The sequence below is a fragment of the Lissotriton helveticus genome, chromosome 10 (genome assembly GCF_964261635.1).
Source record: "Lissotriton helveticus chromosome 10, aLisHel1.1, whole genome shotgun sequence".
In the NCBI taxonomy this organism is placed as follows: Eukaryota; Metazoa; Chordata; class Amphibia; order Caudata; family Salamandridae; genus Lissotriton; species Lissotriton helveticus.
In genome coordinates this window covers 226,273,780-226,299,289 of record NC_136071.1, presented here as the reverse complement: position 1 = coordinate 226,299,289, position 25,510 = coordinate 226,273,780, and the positions used below count along the sequence as shown (strand labels likewise).

The window sequence follows — 25,510 nt, the reverse complement described above, 5'->3', positions numbered from 1 at the left end:
ACATTCCTGGTGGGCACAGGTGTACAGTTGGAAAAATTATAGCACAATTCAAAGAAAACAACAAGAGTGCGTCTTTGGAACATAGTCCAGTCCTACCATATTACCACATACTTAAATACCAGCGCACATTTTCGTCCTTCATGTAGTATGAATTACTCGGGGGTAGTAAGCGCTATATGAATGCAATTACAACACAATACATGGGGTGAAAGACAGCTGACACAGGAGTAAAATAACATAATTTGGGCTTTGTCTGCTGGTTTCCTGCAGCATGAGGTAACAGTGTAACAGTTTATCTGCAACATTGGAATCCTTGTTTTCTTAATGTGAGAACTGTAGAGTGATTTTATATTGGTCTTAATGGCTTTGACTAAATAGCTTTTCATTCGAAATTCAACTTGTCTTTATTTATACCCTGCTGAATGTCCGGTTTTCGAATTGGTACCAAATACCCATTAGTGAGAATCTCTTCTATATAGATTGGGCTCTTTTAAATCTCACGCTGCTAATAAACATTAAATTCAGGTGTCCAAAAAAACGCTGCTGTCACCAAGAGGGTGCTCGGTCAAAAGGTGTGCAAGATATCAACTGAGGACCCGGGACAGATTTACACTGGGCTCAAAGGATGAGATCACACTTTTCCCATTTGTTTTAAACTCTCATTGTAGGTAGATGGGAGAAGTGAGCTTGGGCACCTGCTTGTTACAGGGCTATGTTATGGTGGTTTAGATTTATGATGCAATTGTCCATTTTATTTTGCTAAGGATCATATTTTGGCCTAGTACATGCAGCATATAACAGAAGGATCCCTAATGCTTTTCTGAATTTGCCTTTAAAAGCATTACACAATGAAGCTCCTGTTTGGGGGAAAGATCCATCAGTGCTTCGCAAAATGTGTGCAGGTGCCTGCATTTATCAAGGCTGTTGTTAGAGAAGATGGGCACTTGCCTGATGTTTGGCCAGTAGCGGCTAATTCCTAAAGTTTGACCGGTCATGTTTGACATGTTTGGTATGTAGAGTGTCTGCTTTTCTGCCAGATGTCGATTCTTCAGTTCAGTAAAATTGTATTGAATTTTATAACAGTGGAGAAATACAGAAATACATACAAAAAAATGAAGAAAGAATTCATTAAAATACAAAGAAGCGAAAAAGAATAATCATAAAAATACAATCATCAATAAAATACATTGCAGGAAAAAAATAGGCATTCAAAGGAAAACATAAGAGGGGGAAGGAGGGGGAGGGAGAAGGGAAAGGGAAATATACATTTCATAGCATAAATACTAGATAATAAGAGTTACCAATACGATATTAGCAATAAAACAGCAATAGTTATAACTGTACAAATGAATCTATAGGAGACCAGAAAGATTGAAAAGTTGGAGAATTATGATGAACACCTTGTAATGACAATTGAGCACCTCTTCTTGTAAAGATAATCCAGGACCACCAAGCATGAACTGAAAGGGAAGTAGCATCCTTCCAACAAAAAGTGATGGATTTTAACGCAGCCGATACCAAAAAATTAAATAATTTCGCTTCATTATCATCAAGGGGTACACTCAAAGCAACAGATTTACATATAACTAAATTATAAGAGAGTAAATCAGATATAGGCAAAATTTTCTGTATTACATTCCATACTTCCGACCAAAATTTCAAGATAGTCGGGCAATCAAATAACATATGACGTAAGGAACCAGGATGCAATTTGCAATGCCAACATATATTAGATGAGGAAAAATAGAGACTGCCCACACCTCATAGAATGAACAATGATTCAAAAGAAACTACAAGTGTAACTTAATGACACCTGTAAAGGTACTTTTATTTATACCCACTATTCGTAATTTTTATATTTCTAGGAAAAAATGTTTTTAAGAACAAGAAAAAGATGAACCACACAATCAACACAGTGATTATACAAATGTGAACAATTATAAACAACAACAATTCATGAAATACGTGAATACACAGGACAGAAAAATAAACAGATTTAGTGATTCATGGTTACACATAAATTGCTGTTTTGAGACAACCAAAGCGAAGTGAAAGAGCAAGAGCTTCTACAATATTCATTCATTAGCATAGGCACATTTAATGTTTTTGATACGCTCTTGCAAAGTGCCGACGCGTTTCAGGTTCGAGTCAAACGTGTTCGAACCCTCATCAGGGCTTTGTAAATTGTCTGTGTAAAGAAAGAATGAAAAAATATTGAAAGCCAAGACTCGCATGAATCAATATAATTCATGGGGTTGTGAAAAAAGGGGGGTACCTGTAGTAATCAGGCTCCTGAGAACTGATCGATGGACAGGGGGCGGCACCTCAAGGGTTTAATTCTAAAATTGATAAAGCATGTGTTGTTTTTAAAAAAAATTCATAAACATACATTCTAATTTTCAAAAAGGAGGAAAGGATTTTGTGACTGTAAGCCTACCTCTATGTGCACCGTCCGGCTCCTCTTAGAGGGAGGAGGTCGAGGTTGTATATATCTTTAAATCCTGTCAAATAAGAGCAGAGGCTAGTATCGTCATGTAGACCTCACTCATGAAAATGTCACATTGTTTTGAAAATGCCCCATACCTTGCGTCTTGTGTTCAAAGTGAAAAGGTTTCCCGTCTACAATGGTTTTTGAAGGAATTCTCCTACCTACAAAATTAGAGTAAATATCATATAGGGTCTGAGTTGCCAACACTTATGTGGACAATTGAACATAGGTGGACAGGGGCCTACCTGGGTTAGCGGCGTGTGTCGTGGCGGCCCAGGGATCATGCACGGAGTGCTTGAATTGAGCTCCGTGTACGAGGCGCGCTGTGAAAGGGAACAAAAGGGGAAATGAATTCCGGGACCGGCAGCGATCGGATTTCGATGCATGCACACCCAGGAAGGGAGCTGTTTCTTACCTGTCCTAAGACAGTTGATGTCCACAGTGCGAGGCTTCTACACGAATGCCTGGCGTTACGTGGGGCCATCTTGGATAGATTTTAAATAAAGATCGATCAGCGTCCCATTGCATTTTGGGATATGTAGTCCCAAAACAAATATTTAGCACTCTGAGTAAAATGAAAACGATTTACACTAATGGGGGGTTGTCAAAAATGGTTAATCTCACCTACTGAGAAGGCTAGGGAAGGGAGAAGCCATTGTTTTGGGGCTCGATGTTCCTGGAACAAAAGAGGGTCCACCTATTTTATGTAATCAAAAGGTCGACGCAAGGCAGGTCAGGGGCAAAAGACTAATCAACAATGGGCTATTGTCGGAAACGTCAGTCAGATTCTTGATAATTCAGACATGCTGTTGAGGCCTGTCAATGTGCTATTAAATTTGAGAATCAGGTATGCTTCCCTTTGGAGTAGCACTTTGTCGATATCAGCAGGGCGCTGCGCTGTACCAATTGTGAACAGTACTGACCATTTAAATTCCAATTCTGTGTGAGATTTATCAATGAAATGTTCTACCATGGGAGCCGTGAGCACTTTTTTTCTAATCCTGGACCTGTGCTGGCTGATACGGAGATTAACTTGCTGGTTTGTTTTCCCTATGTAAATCTTGGGGCATGGACACTGGATGACATATATAACATTTTTGGTTTTACAATTGGAGAAACCGGAATGCCTCCATCTGACCCCCTGATGTTCGAATTCATTGCCTTCAATTGTGCTGGAGCACGCTACACAATTGCCACATCTATGATGGCCATCAATAGGTTTCATATTCCAGCAGGACAGGATATCATGTTTAGGTTTTGGCAATGACACGTCTGCTCTGACAATTTGTTGTCCAATGCTTTTGTTTTTCTTATAAGCAAAGATGGGACGGGGGAAGGGGCACTCCAGACCATCTAGAAGATGCCAATTTTTGAGAATTGTTTGTCTCATTTTGTGCGTGTCCGGACCAAATGTGGTCACGCATACCAAACGGTCCAGTTCTTTCTTTTCTTTTGTTTGCAGCAAGCACTCTCTAGGCGTGAAGCGTGCTCGTTTATAGGAGTGCCTGAGCAATTTCTTAGGATAGCCTCTGTGTATCATTTCCTCACAGAAAGTTTTTGCATGATAATCAAAGTCATTGGTTTCCGTACAATTCCTGCGTATTCGCAGTAATTGGCCGTAGGGGAGATTAGTTTTTAGGTTTCTCGGGTGATGGCTACTGTGATGCAAAATGGTGTTTTTATCGGTGGCCTTCCTGTAAAGTGAGGCCTTCAGGACTCCATTCAAGCATGTAACTTCTATGTCCAGGAAAGTCATTTTGGTTTTACTGGCTTCCATGGAGAATTTTATGTCGCTGTGTCTCATATTAATCCATTCGTGGAAACTACTGAGTTCAGTCTGGCTCCCCTGCCACAGGAGCCAGACGTCGTCAATATAACGCCACCATTGAATGATATTACCACTGAATGGGTTATTGTTGTCGACAAACTTCATTTCGTATTGCGCCATGTAAAGCACTGCCATTTCTGGGGCATAAGGACACCCCATGGCAGCGCCCTTCACTTGCATGAAGAATTGATCATCAAATACAAAGTAGTTCTTCTTGAGGGCAATTTCTGCCAGCTTCAAGATGAAATGTGTAGGCACCCGATGGGGACGCTCTCGCATCTCAAGATACAGCTCGATGACTTCGAGAGCCTCTTCTTGCGGAATCTGTAGTTTCCACGAATGGATTAATATGAGACACAGCGACATAAAATTCTCCATGGAAGCCAGTAAAACCAAAATGACTTTCCTGGACATAGAAGTTACATGCTTGGATGGAGTCCTGAAGGCCTCACTTTACAGGAAGGCCACCGATAAAAACACCATTTTGCATCACAGTAGCCATCACCCGAGAAACCTAAAAACTAATCTCCCCTACGGCCAATTACTGCGAATACGCAGGAATTGTACGGAAACCAATGACTTTGATTATCATGCAAAAACTTTCTGTGAGGAAATGATACACAGAGGCTATCCTAAGAAATTACTCAGGCACTCCTATAAACGAGCACGCTTCACGCCTAGAGAGTGCTTGCTGCAAACAAAAGAAAAGAAAGAACTGGACCGTTTGGTATGCGTGACCACATTTGGTCCGGACACGCACAAAATGAGACAAACAATTCTCAAAAATTGGCATCTTCTAGATGGTCTGGAGTGCCCCTTCCCCCGTCCCATCTTTGCTTATAAGAAAAACAAAAGCATTGGACAACAAATTGTCAGAGCAGACGTGTCATTGCCAAAACCTAAACATGATATCCTGTCCTGCTGGAATATGAAACCTATTGATGGCCATCATAGATGTGGCAATTGTGTAGCGTGCTCCAGCACAATTGAAGGCAATGAATTCGAACATCAGGGGGTCAGATGGAGGCATTCCGGTTTCTCCAATTGTAAAACCAAAAATGTTATATATGTCATCCAGTGTCCATGCCCCAAGATTTACATAGGGAAAACAAACCAGCAAGTTAATCTCCGTATCAGCCAGCACAGGTCCAGGATTAGAAAAAAAGTGCTCACGGCTCCCATGGTAGAACATTTCATTGATAAATCTCACACAGAATTGGAATTTAAATGGTCAGTACTGTTCACAATTGGTACAGCGCAGCGCCCTGCTGATATCGACAAGGTGCTACTCCAAAGGGAAGCATACCTGATTCTCAAATTTAATAGCACATTGACAGGCCTCAACAGCATGTCTGAATTATCAAGAATCTGACAGACGTTTCCGACAATAGCCCATTGTTGATTAGTCTTTTGCCCCTGACCTGCCTTGCGTCGACCTTTTGATTACATAAAATAGGTGGACCCTCTTTTGTTCCAGGAACATCGAGCCCCAAAACAATGGCTTCTCCCTTCCCTAGCCTTCTCAGTAGGTGAGATTAACCATTTTTGACAACCCCCCATTAGTGTAAATCGTTTTCATTTTAATCAGAGTGCTAAATATTTGTTTTGGGACTACATATCCCAAAATGCAATGGGACGCTGATCGATCTTTATTTAAAATCTATCCAAGATGGCCCCACGTAACGCCAGGCATTCGTGTAGAAGCCTCGCACTGTGGACATCAACTGTCTTAGGACAGGTAAGAAACAGCTCCCTTCCTGGGTGTGCATGCATCGAAATCCGATCGCTGCCGGTCCCGGAATTCATTTCCCCTTTTGTTCCCTTTCACAGCGCGCCTCGTACACGGAGCTCAATTCAAGCACTCCGTGCATGATCCCTGGGCCGCCACGACACACGCCGCTAACCTAGGTAGGCCCCTGTCCACCTATGTTCAATTGTCCACATAAGTGTTGGCAACTCAGACCCTATATGATATTTACTCTAATTTTGTAGGTAGGAGAATTCCTTCAAAAACCATTGTAGACGGGAAACCTTTTCACTTTGAACACAAGACGCAAGGTATGGGGCATTTTCAAAACAATGTGACATTTTCATGAGTGAGGTCTACATGACGATACTAGCCTCTGCTCTTATTTGACAGGATTTAAAGATATACAACCTCGACCTCCTCCCTCTAAGAGGCGCCGGACGGTGCACATAGAGGTAGGCTTACAGTCACAAAATCCTTTCCTCCTTTTTGAAAATTAGAATGTATGTTTATGAATTTTTTTTTAAAACAACACATGCTTTATCAATTTTAGAATTAAACCCTTGAGGTGCCGCCCCCTGTCCATCGATCAGTTCTCAGGAGCCTGATTACTACAGGTACCCCCCTTTTTTCACAACCCCATGAATTATATTGATTCATGCGAGTCTTGGCTTTCAATATTTTTTCATTCTTTCTTTACACAGACAATTTACAAAGCCCTGATGAGGGTTCGAACACGTTTGACTCGAACCTGAAACGCGTCGGCACTTTGCAAGAGCGTATCAAAAACATTAAATGTGCCTATGCTAATGAATGAATATTGTAGAAGCTCTTGCTCTTTCACTTCGCTTTGGTTGTCTCAAAACAGCAATTTATGTGTAACCATGAATCACTAAATCTGTTTATTTTTCTGTCCTGTGTATTCACGTATTTCATGAATTGTTGTTGTTTATAATTGTTCACATTTGTATAATCACTGTGTTGATTGTGTGGTTCATCTTTTTCTTGTTCTTAAAAACATTTTTTCCTAGAAATATAAAAATTACGAATAGTGGGTATAAATAAAAGTACCTTTACAGGTGTCATTAAGTTACACTTGTAGTTTCTTTTGAATCATTGTTCATTCTATGAGGTGTGGGCAGTCTCTATTTTTCCTCATTATATTACGGTCCAGCCCCCCTCAGTCCCGCCAAAGGACCTGACTCCTTCTGTTCGCCAACATATATTAGATGGCAATAAGTGAGCTTTAAATAAACGCAATGGTGTCCATAAAGAATTAAATAAAATATAAGCATTAGTTTGATAAATTGACACTGGTAAACATCCTGAAATAGAATGAGACCATATTAATAACCAGGAATCGTTTGGCAGAGATAAAGATAACTCATTATTCCAAAAAGTAGAAATTGTATCAACATTGGAACCTAAGGATACGGTGAATTTCTTATAAAATATAGACACCGCTTTAGAGGATAAAGAAACAGTATTAACATATAGCAAAAAATCAGCTGTCATTTTAGAAGGAATGCCATTTGGGAAAGAATCTAAAATAGAATTACAGAGAAATTGATATTTTGACAGATCAGATAAAGGCAGATTAAATTTAGATTGGAGTTGAATAAATGGAATAAACGCATCATCCAAGAAAACATCTCCAAGATAAAAAATACCTTTATCAATCCAGGAAGACCATAAGGAAATATTCCTATTTAATTTTATTAAGGCACTATGCCATAAGGACAAATGTACCGTGGAAAGTAAAGGGGATTCAAAATTGGAGTCCAAATCATTAAAAATTAATCTCGATGATTTAATTATGGAAGAAGAATGTACAATTTTAGATACGGGAGGCATGGTTAACAAGCACATTAAAGGAAAAGGTTTTACAAGGGAAGTCTCAATATGAAACCAGATAGGGGGAGTAAGCATAGGAGAGCTATTAAACCATAACAAACTCTGTTTAAGGATAAACGCCTTATGATACAAAAAGAAATCAGGTAGGGCAAAACCAACATGACATTTGGGAATTTTTAATTTTTTATAAGCAATACGGGGAGGCTTATTATTCCATAAAAATTTCGATAAAAGTTTGTCAATATGTTTATAAAATTTGAGTGGAAATTGAGTTGGGTTCATTGCAAGAGAATAAAATATTTTAGGGGCAATAGTCATTTTAATAGATTCTATTCTCCCCCACCAGGAAAGATGAAGGGAAGACCATTTGGAAGTTTTTTGCTTAACATACTCAAGAATGAACTCACAATTTAATTTCAAGGTAGCATGAAGGGATGAGGAAAATAATATTCCAAGGTATTTCAATTTTTTCTTTTGCCAAATTATATCTGGTGAGGGTAGCATATCAGGAGTACATAACATATTGAGTGGAAAAAATTCAGTTTTACTAACATTTAACTTATAACCTGACACAGTAGAATACTTAGAAATAATATCAAGCAAAAAAGGAACAGAGGAAACAGGGTTATTAATAAATAATAATACATCATCAGCATACGCTAAAGTTTTAACAGTAATATCATTGATAGTAATTTCTTGAATGTTATCGCATTTACGAATGTAATTAAGAAATGGTTCTATACCAAGTAAAAACAAAAGAGGGGAGAGGGGACAACCCTGACGAGTTCCTCTGAAAAGAGAAAATTGGTTAGAAATCTGGCCATTGATAAATAGTCGAGCTGTGGGAGCATAGTACAAAGCAGAAATCATACGGATAAAGGAAGGGCCAAAATTAAAAGATAACAAAGTTTTAAATAAAAATTGCCAATGGATTTTATCAAAAGCTTTTTCAGCATCTAATGCCATAACACCAGCAGGGCTAAGGATAGTGGAGCTTTGCTCAATAATATGTAATAATGTTCTCGTATTATTAGCAGAATATCGATTTTTCATAAAACCAGATTGGTCAGGGTGGATAATTGAATGAAGGATAGGTGCTAACCTGGAAGCAATGATTTTAGCATATAGTTTACAATCTTGATTAATCAAGGAAATGGGACGATAATTAGCAACAAGGGTAGGGTCTTTATCAGGTTTGGCAAGTACAACAATTAAGGCTTCAGAAAAAGAACCTGAAATGGTACCCGATGAAGAAAAATGAGAAAAAATCTGGCTCAAAAAAGGTAAAAGATGATGTTGAAACTCTTTATAAAATTCGGCAGGGATACCATCAGGACCAGGGGATTTTTTCTTTGGAAGTGATTTAATGGCTGAGAGAATTTCCTCATTAGTAATGGGTAAATCTAACTTAATTTTATCAGAGGAAGAAATATGAGGTAAATCAGAATGTTGTAAAAAGGAATCAATTATAGAATCATCACAATAATCTGGCTTATTATATAAAGTGGAATAAAAATTCAAAAACTCATTAACAATCTCATTATGGGAAAAAGCAATTTTACCTTGAGGACATTTAATGGAGGTAATCTGAGTTTTGTCTCGTTTAATACGTAGATAATTAGCCAGAAGTCTACCAGACCTATTGATGTTAAAACGAAATTTAGCATTGGATTTAGAGAGTTGTATCCCAGCTCTAGTACTGAGAATAGCATTAAATTCATACCTCAGCTTTTGTAGTTTTACTTTATATTGGGGATCACTAGACGTAATAAATAAACGCTGAAAATGAGCTATTTGTTTCTCTAAAGATTGAACATGTGAATTAAATTTCTTATTTTCATGAGCCATGATAGAAATAGTGGTACCCCTAATATAGGCTTTAAAAGCATCCCATCGAATGGTAATGGAGGTAGAACCTTCCGGATTGAATGCAAAATAATCTTGAATAGCCTGAAGTAGTTTGGGTTTATGAGTGTCGTTAAGGACAATGTCGGAATTCATACGCCATCTCGACTGTTTAGTAAAGGAAGATGATACATTTAAAACAAAAGAAATCATAGCGTGATCTGAAATGTCGATGGTACCAATGGAAGGGTCATTTGCAAATTGAATAAGGGAAGGGGAAAGGAAAAAATAGTCTATTCTGGAATGGGAATTATGAGGATTGGAGAAAAAAGAATATTCTTTACCAGATGGATAGTGCAATCGCCAAATGTCAGCTAACTTGGTGGTTTGAAGAAAAGTCTTAAAGGCATGAAAAGTCTTGGGCGGCCGAAATCGAGATGTAGACAATCTATCCAATAAGGGATCTACAAAAACATTGAAATCACCACCAAAAATCAATGGTACATTTCCCAACTTTAAAACTTCAGACGTAACAGTGGCCCAAAAAACAGGATCCTCTGACGTAGGACCATAAACATTAATCAAAAAGAAAATAGAGTCATGAATTTTAACTTTAGCTATAATATATCTGCCTTCAGAGTCTGATGTCTTATGTAAGACCTGACAATGCAGCCTTTTGGCAAAAAAAATTGCGACCACATTCTTTTTACCTGCAGCAGGTGAAGAGACAATACAGTCCACCCATTTTTTGTTCATATAACTTAAAACTTTATCATCAACATGTGTCTCTTGGACAAAACATATGTCGCCCTTAGAATTACCTAAATAATCTAAAATTTTCAAACGTTTTACTGGATGTCGTAAACCTTTTACATTAAGAGAAACAATTTTAATATTATGAACAGTAGCCATTAGGATAGAAGAGAAGGAAAAGAAAGAAATGGAAACAAGAAGAAGGTAGGATAAGACAGGTTAAGAGAGTAACTCTGATTGAAAAATAGGAAAGGGAGAAACAAAAAAGAGAGAGTAAGGCACAAACACGCAACATAAATAAAGACAAGGAAACGCACACCCGTTCCTCAAGCATGGCCAGTTACCGTTGGAGCCCATGAAGAATTTTAGTGATAAACCTGCCACAAGAATCCAGTGAGATGAAGTCAAGAGTTAGGGTCTTGCGTATCCATTGATGGAGGAGCCTGCTGTTCAAGGAAAAGACGAAGATCTTCTGGGCGCTGAAAGGATTTAGAAACATTGTCTTTCCAGACTCGCATTGTAGAAGGATCAAATAGTCCATATTTGAAACCAAGGCTCCTCAGTTGTGGACGAAGAGAAGAGAATTCTTTACGAATAGCCACTGTTTCTTTAGCAAAATCCTGATGGATGAAGATTTTGGTGCCATTCACCAACAATGGTGGAATTTCACGAACAGCTTTCCGAATAAGAACCAGGTGATGGTGACGCAGGACCTTAAATATCATCTGCCTTGGCTTTGAATGACGAGGATTGCGATGTGACGGAACTCTATGAGCTTTATCAATTTCAAATTTTTCCGTGAACTTAATATTCAGGAGACCAGGCAGAAGAGTTTCAAGATAAAGCCGACAATTGGTCCCTTCAATTCTCCAGTATTACATCTTTCATAGATTCACATGCTTGTATCTTCCCCGTCGTCATGGTGGGAGTCTCACGGTAACAGAATGACCAAGCAGTATCATAGAGAAGAAAAACTGCATAGAAAATCCCCATAGGGGCTGTATTATTTGGTAACCAGACCATATCTTTGTTTGGACCAAAAGCCAGCCAATCAGCATTGCTGCCCTGCCCTCACACTCCCCAGCAGAAGCTTCCTGCCTCAGATTTCCAACCGCCTTCGTGTGATAAGGAGTCTCCCCGAGCTCTGCTCAGTTTTCTTTCTGTTCCTGAGTGAACTTTTGACCCTTTGGAATCTTGTTTCCTGTCTACTACATTGAGGTATTGTGTGTACTTATTTCTCTTATAATGGCTGACGGCTCTAAAAAGAGGCTGTTCAGGCCATGCAGGTCCTGTGGGAAGGCCAGACTTTTCTCTGAGGACCCACATGAGGACTGCCTTTACTGTCTCTACCCTAAACACCTGGTGAAAGACTGTAAGCTTTGTAGAAAATTTTCTGACAAAACTAAAAGAGACAGAGAGGCTAGACTACTGTTATGGCTTCAGAAAAAGAAGGCCACATCAGGCTCAGATTCTGAGGGGGAATCTTCTCATTCAACTCCCAAGAAAAGAAAGGCTTCTGTTTCTGTGGAGAGAGTGGAGTCTAAAAAGAGTAAGCCTAAGGAGAAAGTAACCTCATCTCTTCCTATTACTCCTGTGGTAAAACAGTCCAGTCTTAAGGAACCTGGGTCTGCACCCTCTACCAGCTCGCTGGCTTCTGCTCCAAGGCCTGTGGTGAAGACTTCGGCTCCGTCGACGACGACTTCGTCGACGACTATGGCTTCGTCGACGATAAGGTCTAAAGCTACGTCGACTACTGCGACGTCTACGCTTACAACATCGACGAGTAAAATCTCAATGTCAACGAACAGGCCGTCGACGACGACCACGACGACTCCGTCGACGACAGGTTCGACGTCGAAGATGTCGACGGGGGCCCCGTCGACGAAGGTCCCGTCGACGAAGGTCCCGTCGACGAAGGTCCCGTCGACGATGGTTCCGTCGACGAAGGTCCCGTCGACGAAGGTCCCGTCGACGATGGTTCCGTCGACGATGGTTCCGTCGACGAAAGTCCCGTCGACGATGGTTCCGTCGACGAAAGTCCCGTCGACGACGGTTCCGTCGACGAAAATCGTGCTATCGTCCGCAAAAGCATTCAAATCACCGCAGTCGAAGACCATGATCTCGATCCGGTCTTTTCAGTCTACAAGAGGTTCATCTACCATCAGTGAAGCTGCAGAGTTCACCTCATGGACAAAGATTTCACCTTTGCCGCCGTCCTCATTGCTAGAGCAGGACTCAGATGGCGAGGAGTCCTCAGGTGCCGCCTACAGTCCTTCTCAGCTGCAGATAAAGAGCCAAGACACGGATGAAGAGGAGGTTTATTCCTTCAAGGACAGACCACAATCTTCCAGATATGAGTCATTTCAGGAATCTGGTGATTACGATGAAGAAGAGGAGGAGCAGCATGAGGACTCGAGGGAGGAAGATCATCAGGAGACGATGTCTATACCCCTCAACCTTGTCTCTGATCTTAGGTTGATGTTGAACGACTACTACCGTCGCTTCCCAGAGGCGAATTCCTCGCAACCAGCTAGGCAGACGCCTTCCTCTCAGACACCTGAAGCACCTGCTCACCAAGAACAGGGGGTGAGATCGCCGCAGGTTGTTACTATAAGGGACGACCTAACGGAATCCGACGAGGATGAGCAGCCCGAAGAGGGAGAACTCGTTCAGGATGCTTCGGGACAGGAATGGGACGAATACATTTTACCATCGACTGCATCGCCTGAACCACTCAAATCTACCTCCCCTCCTCAAGATATCGGAGGTTTTCATGATCTCATGGAAAGGGCGGCCAAAGATTCAATCTGGATGTGGAGGTACAACAGACGGATTGTTTCTTGTATGACTTCAAAGATGAAAACAAGAGGTCGCTTCGCTCTATTCCAATTATCCCTCACATCTGGGAGGAGGGACTGAAGATTTTGAAAACACCTGCGTCTATAGCGGTTTCAGTTCCCCGCATTGACAAGAAATACAGAGCCCCAGAGTCCACAAAAGCCTGCCTCATTGGGCACCCCAGGCCTGAATCAGTTGTGACGCAGGCGGCACAAAGAAATTCTAAGAACCCGGTGGCTACTTCCCTAGTGCCACCTGACAAGGAGGGAAGGAGAATGGATGGGGCAGGTAAGAGGTTTGCGGTCATGGCTGCCTCTACCATCAAAGCGGCAAATGCTATGGCACTGCTTGGACGATACAACAGGCAAATGTGGTCTGATATTGCACCCATACTTTCTGCTCTCCCAGAGGATAGAAAGGAGGAAGCGGCAGCCATACTTAAGGAAGGATCTAAATCTGCTGCCGAATCTATCGACATCGCCATGGATGTTTCGTCCATGGCCTTCAGGCAGATAGCTGGAGCGGTTTCGCTTCGCAGACAGGGCTGGCTCAAGGCGACGTCTTTTCGTCCAGAGGTTCAGGCGAAAATCGTTGATATGCCTTTTGACGGTGAAAACTTATTTGGAAAGCATATCGATGAGGCGTTGCAAGGCATAAAGTCGGACACGGATACAGCTCGAGCGCTGGGATCGCTTCAGCAAGGAAGGTTTCAGTCCTTTCGGAAGAGAGGTTCAAGAGGTCAATTTAATCAAAGATCCTCTTTTCAATCCAACCGATATCAGCCGTATAATCAGCAAGGATATCGACAGTATAACACTAACAACCAATTCAGGTCCTCCAACTCCTCTTACCAACAACAGTCCAGAGGCAAATCTAACGCCAGGGGGAAACCTCAGCAGTCTAATAGACGTCAATGATTTCAGGCCGGCGCTCCCCACACAACGGATCCACGACAAAGACCACTATCTGTCTCAATTTTACAACAACTGTATGTCCATTACATCGGACAAATGGGTTTTAGATGTCATAAGCAGGGGCCACATTCTGGAATTTGTGGAAATACCTCCGGATCAACCCCCAGTACTCAGGCTCAACAAACATCGCCAGGAAATGCAGATGGAAGTTCTCTCGCTTCTGCAAAAGGGAGCCATAGAGGAAGTGCCGCAACATCTCAGAGGGAGAGGCTTTTACTCGCATTTCTTCCTCATCAAAAAGAAACAAACCCGGAAATGGAGACAGGTATTGGACTTAAGGGATCTAAATCGATACATAAAAAAGATACCCTTCAGAATGTTATCGTTACAAGAAATTCTTCTACTGATAAAAGAAAACGACTACATGGCCTCCTTAGATCTCATGGATGCGTACTTCCATATTCCAATTCTTCGGAAGCACAGGAAGTATCTCAGATTTGTCGTGGAGAGTCGCCACTTCCAGTTCAAGGTCCTGCCATTCGGACTCAAGTCAGCCCCGAGGGTATTCACCAAATGCATGGCCCCGGTGGCAGCCCATTTACGACTGCAAGGGCATTACGTTTACCCATATCTGGACGACTGGCTGGTGACAGGTCCATCTTTCAGGGATGCAGCAACATCTCTTCAGAGCTGCATCCGGCTGTTTCAGCGATTGGGCCTGAAGACCAACTTAGAGAAATCCTCGCTGACTCCGGCCAAGGGCATCCAGTTCCTGGGGGCATGGATATGCACCAGTGCAGGGAAAGCCTACCCTTCCGAAGAACGAATGGGAAAGATCATGAGGCTAACGGCAGCTCTTCAAGCAAAAAGGTCCACTTCAGTGAGGATATACAAATCCATGTTGGGGATGATGTCATCCTGCATCCCACTGGTGCCAAACTGTCGGCTTCGAATGAGGCCTTTGCAGGAACAACTGGACGAGCAGTGGGTCCAGGCCAAAGGTACCTTCGAGGATCGCATTACCATCACGAGCCATATGAAGGTGGCAATGTCATGGTGGAAGATTCGAAAGAACCTGGATCAAGGCTTGAGCTTCATTCCTCTAGATCACGACTTCGTGATGACAACGGACGCTTCGCTGAAAGGATGGGGTGCGCATCTTCAGGAGCTGGAAATTCAGGGCCTTTGGTCAGACTGGGAAGCCCAGCTTCACATAAACATGTTGGAGCTCAAAGCGGTGTTCCTAGGCCTTCAAGCATTTCTTCCCAGAATACGCCAATCGTCAGTACTGATCCAAACGGACAGCACCACTACCATGTTTTACCTGCTAAAGCAGGGCGGAACGAGATCCAAACAACTGTCGGCATTGGCGCAAAGAATCTGGAAATGGCTCATAACCAACGGAATTTCAATTCAGGTTCAGCATATCCAGGGAGTCCTCAACACACGGGCGGACGCCCTGAGCCGTACTACCAAGGCGACACACGAGTGGGAACTACACCACACTCAGATTCGCGTCCTGTTTCAAAGGTGGGGCACTCCCACATTAGATTTGTTCGCAACGCAAAACAACTCAAAGTGCGTTCAATTTGCGTCCAGATACCATCAACAGGGCTCCAAGGGAAATGCATTCCACATGGATTGGACAGGAAGGTTTGCATACGCGTTCCCTCCCTTCCCGTTGATACCGCGGATACTGCGCAAGATGAGATTGGAACCGTGCCGGATCATATTGATAGCACCAGCCTGGCCGAGACAGGCGTGGTTTTCAGACCTACTTCTTTTGTCGAGGGGCGAAAAAATCCAGCTCCCGACATTCAAGACCTCATCTCCATGAAAGAAGGGCAAATTCTGCATCCGAATCTGCAATCTCTAAAATTGTCAGCATGGAACCTCACGAGCGGGAGTTTCAAAATCTAGATATTTCGCAAGAATGCAGACATGTTCTCTCACAAGCTAGAGCTGTATCAACAAACAAAACATATGCAGCGAAATGGTCCCGTTTTTGCCATTGGTGCAGCAGACAAAACTTGCATCCGTTTGAAGTACAACCTGAAGGTATCCTTCCTTACCTGCTGTCGCTATCTAAGGCAGGTCTGTCGCATGCCTCGGTCAAGGTACACTTGGCAGCAATATCGCGCTTCCGGCGGAAGCCAAATGAACCATCTCTCTGGTCCTCCAGAATAATAAAGGAGTTTATCAAGGGACTTTTTAGGGTTTATCCACCCATCCAACGCCCTCCTGTGCCGTGGCACCTCAACACAGTGCTATCGCAGCTTATGAGGCCTCCTTTCGAGCCTATTCACAAGTCAGATTTGCAGTTCCTGTCATGGAAAACGGCCCTCCTTCTCGCCTTAACATCAGCAAGGAGGGTTAGTGAAATCCAGGCCTTTTCTTTGGAGGAACCCTTCTTACAATTTCGTCAAGACAGGGTTATACTAAGGACAAATCCTACCTTTATTCCCAAGGTGGCAACATCTTTTCACCTCAATGAACCCATTATTTTGCCTACTTTTTTCAGCAATCCTTCATCGGAGGCAGAAAGAGCCTTACACTCTTTAGACATTTCCAGATGCCTAAAGTTCTACATTGAAAGGACAAAAACGTTCCGCAGGTCCAAGCAATTGTTCATTGCTTTTGAAGGGCAAAGGAAGGGTCTTCCTTTGTCAAGACTGAGTATTGCCAGATGGATCTCCTCAGCTATCCTGAAATGTCATGAAAAGCGGGGAAGCCGCTAGATTCTAAGGTACATGCACATTCCACAAGGAAGATGGCAACTTCGATGGCCTTGTTTGCAGGAGTGGCGCTGCCTGACATCTGCAGAGCAGCAACGTGGAAGAGCGTGCACTCATTTACGAGACACTACTATCTGGACACTGCGTGGAAAGAGGACACGGCAGTGGGACAAGCTGTTCTGAAACGTCTTTTTCAGTAAGGTATGACATAATGGCATGATTTGTTGTCTATGCAATACTTTGATTTATGTGTCAACATGCATTTATCGTATTTCTTATATACTGATGTGTATTGTTATACCTTTGTCTTACGGCAGAGCTTCCTTTTTAGTTCTGTCCTGGAAACGCTACAAATTTGGTGAGCACTGCTTACTACTCTGATACAAGCATGTGAATCTATGAAAGATGTAATACTGGAGAAGGAATTAGTTACTTACCTGTACACTATAGTTCTCCAGTATTATCTTTCATAGATTCACATGCGCCCGCCCACCTCCCCGTTTCTCAGGCAGATCCTGTTTCTCGGTATTTATCCATGTCTCTCACTCGGGGACGGAAATCTGAGGCAGGAAGCTTCTGCTGGGGAGTGTGAGGGCAGGGCAGCAATGCTGATTGGCTGGCTTTTGGTCCAAACAAAGATATGGTCTGGTTACCAAATAATACAGCCCCTATGGGGATTTTCTATGCAGTTTTTCTTCTCTATGATACTGCTTGGTCATTCTGTTACCGTGAGACTCCCACCATGACGACGGGGAAGATACAAGCATGTGAATCTATGAAAGATAATACTGGAGAACTATAGTGTACAGGTAAGTAACTAATTCCTTTCTTCAGGCAAGTTAAAGATGCGCAGATTATATTGTCTATTGCGATTTTCTAAGTCCAGCAGCTGAGTGTGCATTGGAATAATTCTGGTCATTAAAGGTGTAAAAGCATCCAACTTATTCTTATCATCTTGGATTTTAATGGTATTATCCGACACCTTCATGGAAATAGAAGCCATATCTTTACGAAGATTTTTAACTTCTGAGGCAATGGAGTCGGTATTCAAACGTAAGGCTTTAATTTCCTCCAAAATCAGAGCCAAAGAAGGCTCTGAGGATTCCACCACTTTAGATTTTGTTGGAGGAGGAGAAACCTGCTGCTTCCTTTTATTAGTGGTAGGATTTTTTGAATCCATTTTGAGGAGAAAAAATATGCCTTAATATGAAGAAAAATAGAATAAGACAAAATAACCTCAAAATGTGAGGAGAAGTGTTGTAAATATGGAGAAATGCGTCATTAAGCACTGAAAAAACCCAGGTGCAGCAGCTAAACAGTACTGTAGGCGGAGCTAGGCCCAAGCCAGCCTCTTTCTTAAATAACTCTCCGCCCCCAGGCTCACAATCTCGGCAGCACCTCGAGGAGCAGCAGGGAGCAGAAGCATGAAAGGTGAGGAGAAACACTCCCGTCGTCAAAAATCGCCAGAAAAGAACTCACAGGTGAGTAGAGGTTACAGGAGGCAAGCGCCGGTGATTCCGCTGGGTTTCTGACAGGATTTCGTCGTTAAATTGGGCTAAAAGCTCCGAGGAATCACGGAGCTCCGGTGGCGGCGGCCATCTTGGTTGACGCGCTCGCGCGTCTACGCCAGATGTCGATTCTAAAGTTATTGTCCAGCCCCCAAATGGAGGAGATGTTATGCCATGAGATGGCTTACCATGCGCCAAGAAGTTTAACCCATTTCCAGCTGAAAACTTTATTAAAAATAAATAAATCCTGCACAAAGTCAAGATTGTCCTAATCGTGGAACCAATTAGGGAAGTTAACTTCCATTTCGAAGTACTTCATACAGCTTACATGTTCATTGTACCGGTTTAGATGAATTTGCTCTCTTCTTGTTCTTAGATGTAGAAACTGCTGCCCAATCCCAGCTTTAAATTTCAGAAACTTTTTATAGCTTGCTGTGACCCAGCGGGAGGCAACCTGCAACTAACTGTAATATAGTACAAAGTAACTTCATCAAATTCGATATTTAATTTAATATAGACGTTTTGGTTTACATGTTGTATTGTGTGTTCATTGACTAATAGGAACAATAATCTGAAATATTAAAGACTGTAGTACACTAGCCACACCCTGTGTAAAATAACCTGATTGGTCAATATAGAAAAAAATGACTGTGCAATCTTTATAGCAATGGTGTGTGCCGTAACCAGCGAGTTGTACTGCAAGGTCTATGAAAAGAGCACCTCTAAGTTGTGTAAAAAATAGTAATGTATCTTATTTCAAGTGCTTTGAAACATCAAGACTGAAGGCAAGCAACGTTTAATAAACTAAGTCAAGCAAAGCATTTGGTGTCATTTAGATGTTTGATCCATATTTCTTCCATAGGGCTCAGTCATTTGCTGAACGGTTGAGGTTGGGGATCGCCGTGATTCATGGGGAAGCTCAAGATGCAGAGTCCGACATGGTGGATGGCCGACATTCCCCGCCAACCATTAAATCAATGGCCTCAATGCACCCTTCTCTAGAACTGCCCAGTAAGTATATGTTTGTGGGAGTGATCCACATTAAATGTGATTTGATGCGGGGAACTGTTTGTTTTTGTTCAAATCTTTCTGAACTGCATTAGAGAGATCGGAAAAGTCCTGGAAGAACTTGCTGTAGAATGTTAGCAGTTGCGTGTCATTGACCACAAGGTCCTAGATGACTTTTGCTTTTGGAATGTGTCCATTTGGAATTCCCTCCTCACAGTATAGAAAGTGTCCGCTTCAGTGTTTCGAGAAACATTGTGATCTATGCCACCAAGGCAGACTGTCATCCTCTGTCCTCTTAATTGCTAACATCCGGTTACCTATAAATATTTTCTCTTGTGATGTCCATTAATGATTCGCTTACTCACCGCTGCCTTCTTTTGCACCTTTCTCACTCAGTCTAAGGCATTAGACGAGCCATTCTGATCATGCACAGCTCATGAAACGTTATGGGTCTTTAAAATCCATAGTGACTTATACATAGAAGTTTCAAAGACATTACAAATTGAATGTTGGCTAATCGCCGTTAAGTAATTTGCCAAAACTGTACAACATGTCTTTGGTCATAAACACCTCTTGCTCATTTGGAACCTCATTCTCAAATTCCAGACTTCTTGCAGCAGGAAGTGCCTATTACTCACTAGTTCAACACATGCACTTCTTTTGATCCTGCCATTAACTTCTATTAGTAAGTCAAATCGGTATGCAAATCATCTTTTTATTTATTAACTGTTCCTTTTACACTTAGCATTTAGTTATCTCCATTTAGTGACTGTCCTTTCATGGGTGGTTCCCTTGTCTACTCCAGACTAATTCCTAAACTAATTTATTGCTGTTTTCCAACAGATGACCTTACAGATCTTTCAATTAAAATGTGTAAGTAGTCCTCATTGTTGGCCTTTACATCTGATAGAGACGGTTAGCCACAGATTCCTTACTTTGGAATATTCCCCTTGCATCAGACTGGAACCGGAATGTTTTTGTGAGCAGTATCCCTGCGCACTGGTAGGTGGCGTTGTTTGGGTCCGCATGGTATCATAGGCATCGTCCGCACCGAAAGTGACATTCACAGTACCTATATAGGCATTACCCAGGCGTGCTGATTACATTTCCTTCCTGTCCACACCAGCCAATACAGATCCGTGAACAGCTACCCCTTAGTCACTTTATGACTAGGTTTTTTCAAAGTTTTGTTTGAGGTGTACCTCCTTGTGTTGCAGGGATGTCATTGAAGAAGGTGAGCTACAAGTCAGTGGTGCCTGTCACTGACAGATGTCGGTAAATGACCCACATCTTGTATGCCTTTGGTGCCTCGAACAGGAACATGACCTGAAGGTCTTCCGCACACTGCCCCCATAGCTCTTAAGGGAGCGATGGCTCAAGCTTATGCTGGCTCGATGTGCACCACTGCAATGGTTCCCTGTCAAGAGGAAGGTCCTGGGAGCGTTCCTGGAGCCTGACGTTGTCATTGCATTCAAAGTCGTCCGGTCTCTCTTGTAAGTCAAAGTACCACAAGAAGAAAAGGCATTTGAAGAATGATTTGACTTCACCTCGTCTGTCGGGCAACGAGCTGAGGTAGCATCGCCACCTGAGGCCTAGCTCCGCGATTGAGCCAGTGTCTGGGTCTGCCCCACACCTCCCAGAGTTTCTGGGGGACGGAGCGACCCCTACCCAATTGCGAGATTTTTATGAGTCCATGCACCTCCTTTGGGTGGCCTGTTGCCTCCAGCATGCCTTCGGGCCCCGCTGGTTTGAGAGGGGACCCAACTGGAAACATGCTGCTGGGTCCAGCGCCAGTCACGGCCCCTTGGATACACCGAAGGATATGGAAATGTGCCGTTCTTGTCACCTCAACCTTTCGCAACGCCGACCCCTAAGGTGGCCCCGTCCCCATTCTCATCCCCGTCTCTGATATGGAGCCAGAGGGGCGTTGGCAGGCAACCCTTCCGGCAGCAACTGAAGTCACACCTTCTGGGTCGGAGCCTGAACCCTATTCCTGCGGACTAGGACTCAGGGAGGATTGGGATGGGATATCTGGAAGTACAACTGGGCTGGTCTGAGAATTTGGGTGAAGCCAGTGGACTGGACACTTCTCCAGATAGTGCCATGCTTTCTCAAGCTACCGTGGCTGTGGAGGGCATAACTACTTTAGCAGTAATGGTGGTGCTGAGGGCTTTTCTGATGATGCCTAGTCCTCATTCATGGACATGCCCTTTGATGGCTCCCATCACTTCGTAGACCAGGCGTATTCGGCACTGGAGCGCTTTAAGGACATCAAGGTTAAGACCAGGTCCTTGGGCCTTTCAAGGACCCCTTGTCACCTTCATTCTGCCTTTCATGGCCACGAAAGGGGCGTCCAAACACGTTTTTACCCGCCCTGCTACTGTAGTGTGCAAGATCTCTAGCTTCTGCATGGCTGCGGAGGCGATGCCTACCAGCCCTGTGGATCGGGTGGCCAGTCTTCGGGTCAGTCCACCAACCCCCTGCAGTCACATCCTCCAAACGCTCCTAGTCTGCCCATGTATCATCATGGGCACCCAGTAGGTGGCAGGATTCTCCATCACCTGCCTCTCTGGCAGTCCATAACATTGGACAGGTGGGTTTTGCAGATTGTCCAAAAGAGCTACTCCCTTCTCTTCAAGTCTACCCCTCCCTCCATGCCAAATTCTTACAACAGACTGACGGAGCAGCACCTATCTCTTCTCCAGTAGGAAAGTATGCCTCTTTTGGCCAAAGGATCCTTAGAGTACCGGCGCCAGAAGATGTTTGTGGTTGCTATTCCCATTTCTTTCTGGTGCCCAAGAAAGGAGGCCTTTGTCTTATTCTCGACCTACGCTCTCTCAATTTCTTCCTCAAGGAGGAGAAATCAAGATGCTCACTCCGACTCAGATCCTGTCTGCCCTGGAGACTGGATGGTAGCGAAAGACTTGTAGTATGTCTACTTTCACATTCCCATCCTTTCTGCCCACAGACGCTACCTGTGGTTCACTGTGTGTTACAAGTATTTTCAGTTTGCTGTGCTCCCTATTGTCCTCACTAGCGTCCCTCGGTTGTTCACCAAGGAGATGGCACTGATTGCAGCTCATATGCGGGGATCAGGTGTGCCAGTCTTCCCCGATCTCGATGACATGCAGTTGAAGGCGGGCTCATTTCATGCTGTTGTCTCTCACCTCCAGGCTATGGCGGACCTCCTGCATTCGCTGGGGTTCACTATAAATATACCAAAGTCACACCAGACTCCCACTCAGACGCTCCTGTTCATCGGAGCTGTTCTGGATACAGTGCAGTTTTGGGCCTGTCCTCCCGAATGGCGAGTCCAAGATATTTGGGCTAAGATACCAATGTTGTAACCTCTACAGCCTCTATCCTCGGTGAGACTGACTCGGAGGCTGCTGGGCCTCAGGACTTCCTGCATGTGACACAAGTCTGTTCGCATATGCGGGCTCTGAAGTGGGACCTGAAGTTCCAGTGGGCAGAACATCAGGGGAATCTTTTTGACATAGTCCAGATCTCGGAGGGAACTGCAAAGGACCTGCAGTTGTGGCTTATGAACTGTGGTTGGGTCAGCGGCAGACACCTCTCCTTTCCCCAACCAGATCTGACACTAGTGACATATGTCATTCCTCTGGTGGGGCTGCCCTCTGGGAGTGGTGGCCTTCAGAGGACTCGGGTCTCCGGAGGAATCCGGACTGCACATCAACCTGTTGGAGCTCTGAGCGATTCTTTTGCCACTGAAAGCCTTTATACCCTCTATCCAGGGAAGGCAAGTGTTAGTGGACAACACCACTGCCATGTGGCACTGCAGCAAGCAGGGCGGGGTGGGGGTTGTAGACTCTTTGTTATTTTATACTGACTTTTAAAGCGCGAACAAATGCCCAGAGTTGTCCAGGCGCTGGCTCTGCGCGAGTAAACATGAAAACATCCTTAGCTGGGGAAAAAAACAAGTCAAGAGGCCCAGCGTCTCTGGACATGGCTGGACCAGCACGGCATATCCCTGGTGGTTTAACATCTGGTGGGTTCTCCAGCCAGAGCGGACAAACTGCTGAAGGTGCCTAGCGGATCACAAATGGCATCTCCATCCAGAGGTGGTGCAAGGTCCTCTTTCAGCAGTGAGGAGAGCCTTGATTAGATTGGTATGCCACCGATGAGAATGTGCAATGTCCGCAGTTTTGCATGCTAGTGTTTCCAAGGTGGCTCTTGCTTGAAGATGCTTTTCGTCTTGAGTGTAGCTCAGGCCTCCTGTACTCTTGCCCAGAGTTCTCAAGAACATCAGGAATGAACAAGCCCAAGTTATCCTTGACCTATCGGCTGCTTTCGACACGGTCTGCCACCACACCCTGACAACCCGCCTCCACCACACACGCCGGGATCCAGGGTAAGGCCCTGAAATGGATCACCTCCTTCCTCTCCAACAGAACCCAAAGAGTCCGTCTCCCGCCCTTCAGCGCAGCGGCCACCAAGATCATCTGCGGCGTACCCCAAGGCTCCTCGCTCAGCCCCACCCTCTTCTATGTCTACATGAGCCCCCTCGCAGCCATCGCACGCAAGCAAAACCTCAACATCATCTCCTACGCCAACGACACCCAACTGATCCTCTCCCTCACCAACGACCCCGCCACTGCCAAAGCCAGCTCCAGGAAGGAATGAAAGACGTCACGGAATGGATGAAACTCAGCCGTCTGAAACTGAACTCAGACAAGACGGAAGTCCTCATCCTCGCCCCATCCACCTCCGCCTGGGACGACTCCTGGTGGCCCCCTGCACTGGGCACCGCCCAAACCCACGAACCACGCACGCAACCTGGGATTCATCCTTGACTCCTCCCTCACGAAGACCAGGCAAGTCAACGCTGTTACATCTTCCTGCTTCAACACCCTCCGCATGCTCCGTAAGATTTCCGTTGGATCCCCACTGGAACCAGGAAGACGGTCACCCAGGCCCTCGTCACCAGCCGACTGGACTACGGGAACGCCCTATACGCTGGGACCACTGCCAAACTACAGAAAAGACTCCAGCGCATACAGAACGCATCTGCACGACTCTCTGGACATCCCCCGACACCAGCCACATCTCTGCCCACCTGAGAGAACTGCACTGGCTCCCCGTCAGCAAGAGGATCACGTTCAGACTCCTCACCCACGCACACAAGGCTCTCCACGACATGGGCCCCGAATACCTCAACAACCGCCTCACGTTCTACACACCTTCCCGCCAGCTCCGCCCCGCCAGCCTCGCCCTCACCACCATCCCACGGATCCGCAGAACCACCACCGGAGGAAGATCTTTCACCTACCTGGCGGCCAAGACGTGGAACACCCTCCCCACCCACCTACGACTGACCCAGGACCATTTCTCCTTCAGGAAGCAACTCAAGACCTGGCTTTTCGAGCAGTAGCGGCACCCCCCACAGCCCCCCCCCCACAGCGCCTTGAGACCCTCACGGGTGAGTAGCACGCTCTATAAATGTTCCTGATTGATTGATTGATTGATTGATCCTTGTGACTCTGGACTGGGCATGGAGAGTCTAGTATCCCGAGCTATTAAGCCTAGCTATTGGTCCTCCGATCAGGCTGCCCCTTCAGGAGGATCTTCTGTCGCAGCAGCATGCGTGGGTTCTCCACTCTAACGTGTCAAGGCTCAGCTTTCTTCCGTGGAAATTTAGCAGCAACAGTTGATAGCCTTCGACCTTCCCCCTCAAAGTCTGTAATGTTATCTTGGCAGTCAGGCTCCCTTCTAACTAGACGGTTTACATCTGCTGTTGGGCTTTGTTTTGTGACATGGTGTTTAGAAAGACACATCGATCCCCTTTCTGTTCCCCCTTCTCAGGTGCTCCTGTTTGTTCTTTCCAATGCCCAGTAGGGCTCTGTTCTGGGCACTGTTAAGGGATAGCTATCTGCAATTTGTGCTTTACTTGGTTTCCTGACCAACCTTCCCTTTTCCAATCCCCTATTGTACATAGATTTTTGAAAGATTTGCAAAATATGTTCCCACTCCC

The 25,510-nt window shown here is 44.2% G+C and overlaps 1 protein-coding gene across 2 annotated transcripts in view; it reads left to right on the top strand.

Moving 5' to 3' along the window:
• Nucleotides 1-25,510, top strand: part of PRPSAP2 (phosphoribosyl pyrophosphate synthetase associated protein 2) — a 444,139-nt gene that overhangs the window by 297,644 nt on the left and 120,985 nt on the right. For both annotated transcript variants that reach the window (XM_078665175.1, XM_078665176.1), the window contains exon 8: nt 19,373-19,521. In XM_078665175.1, coding sequence (XP_078521301.1) covers nt 19,373-19,521 — 149 coding nt within the window. The remainder of the gene's footprint in view (nt 1-19,372; nt 19,522-25,510) is intronic.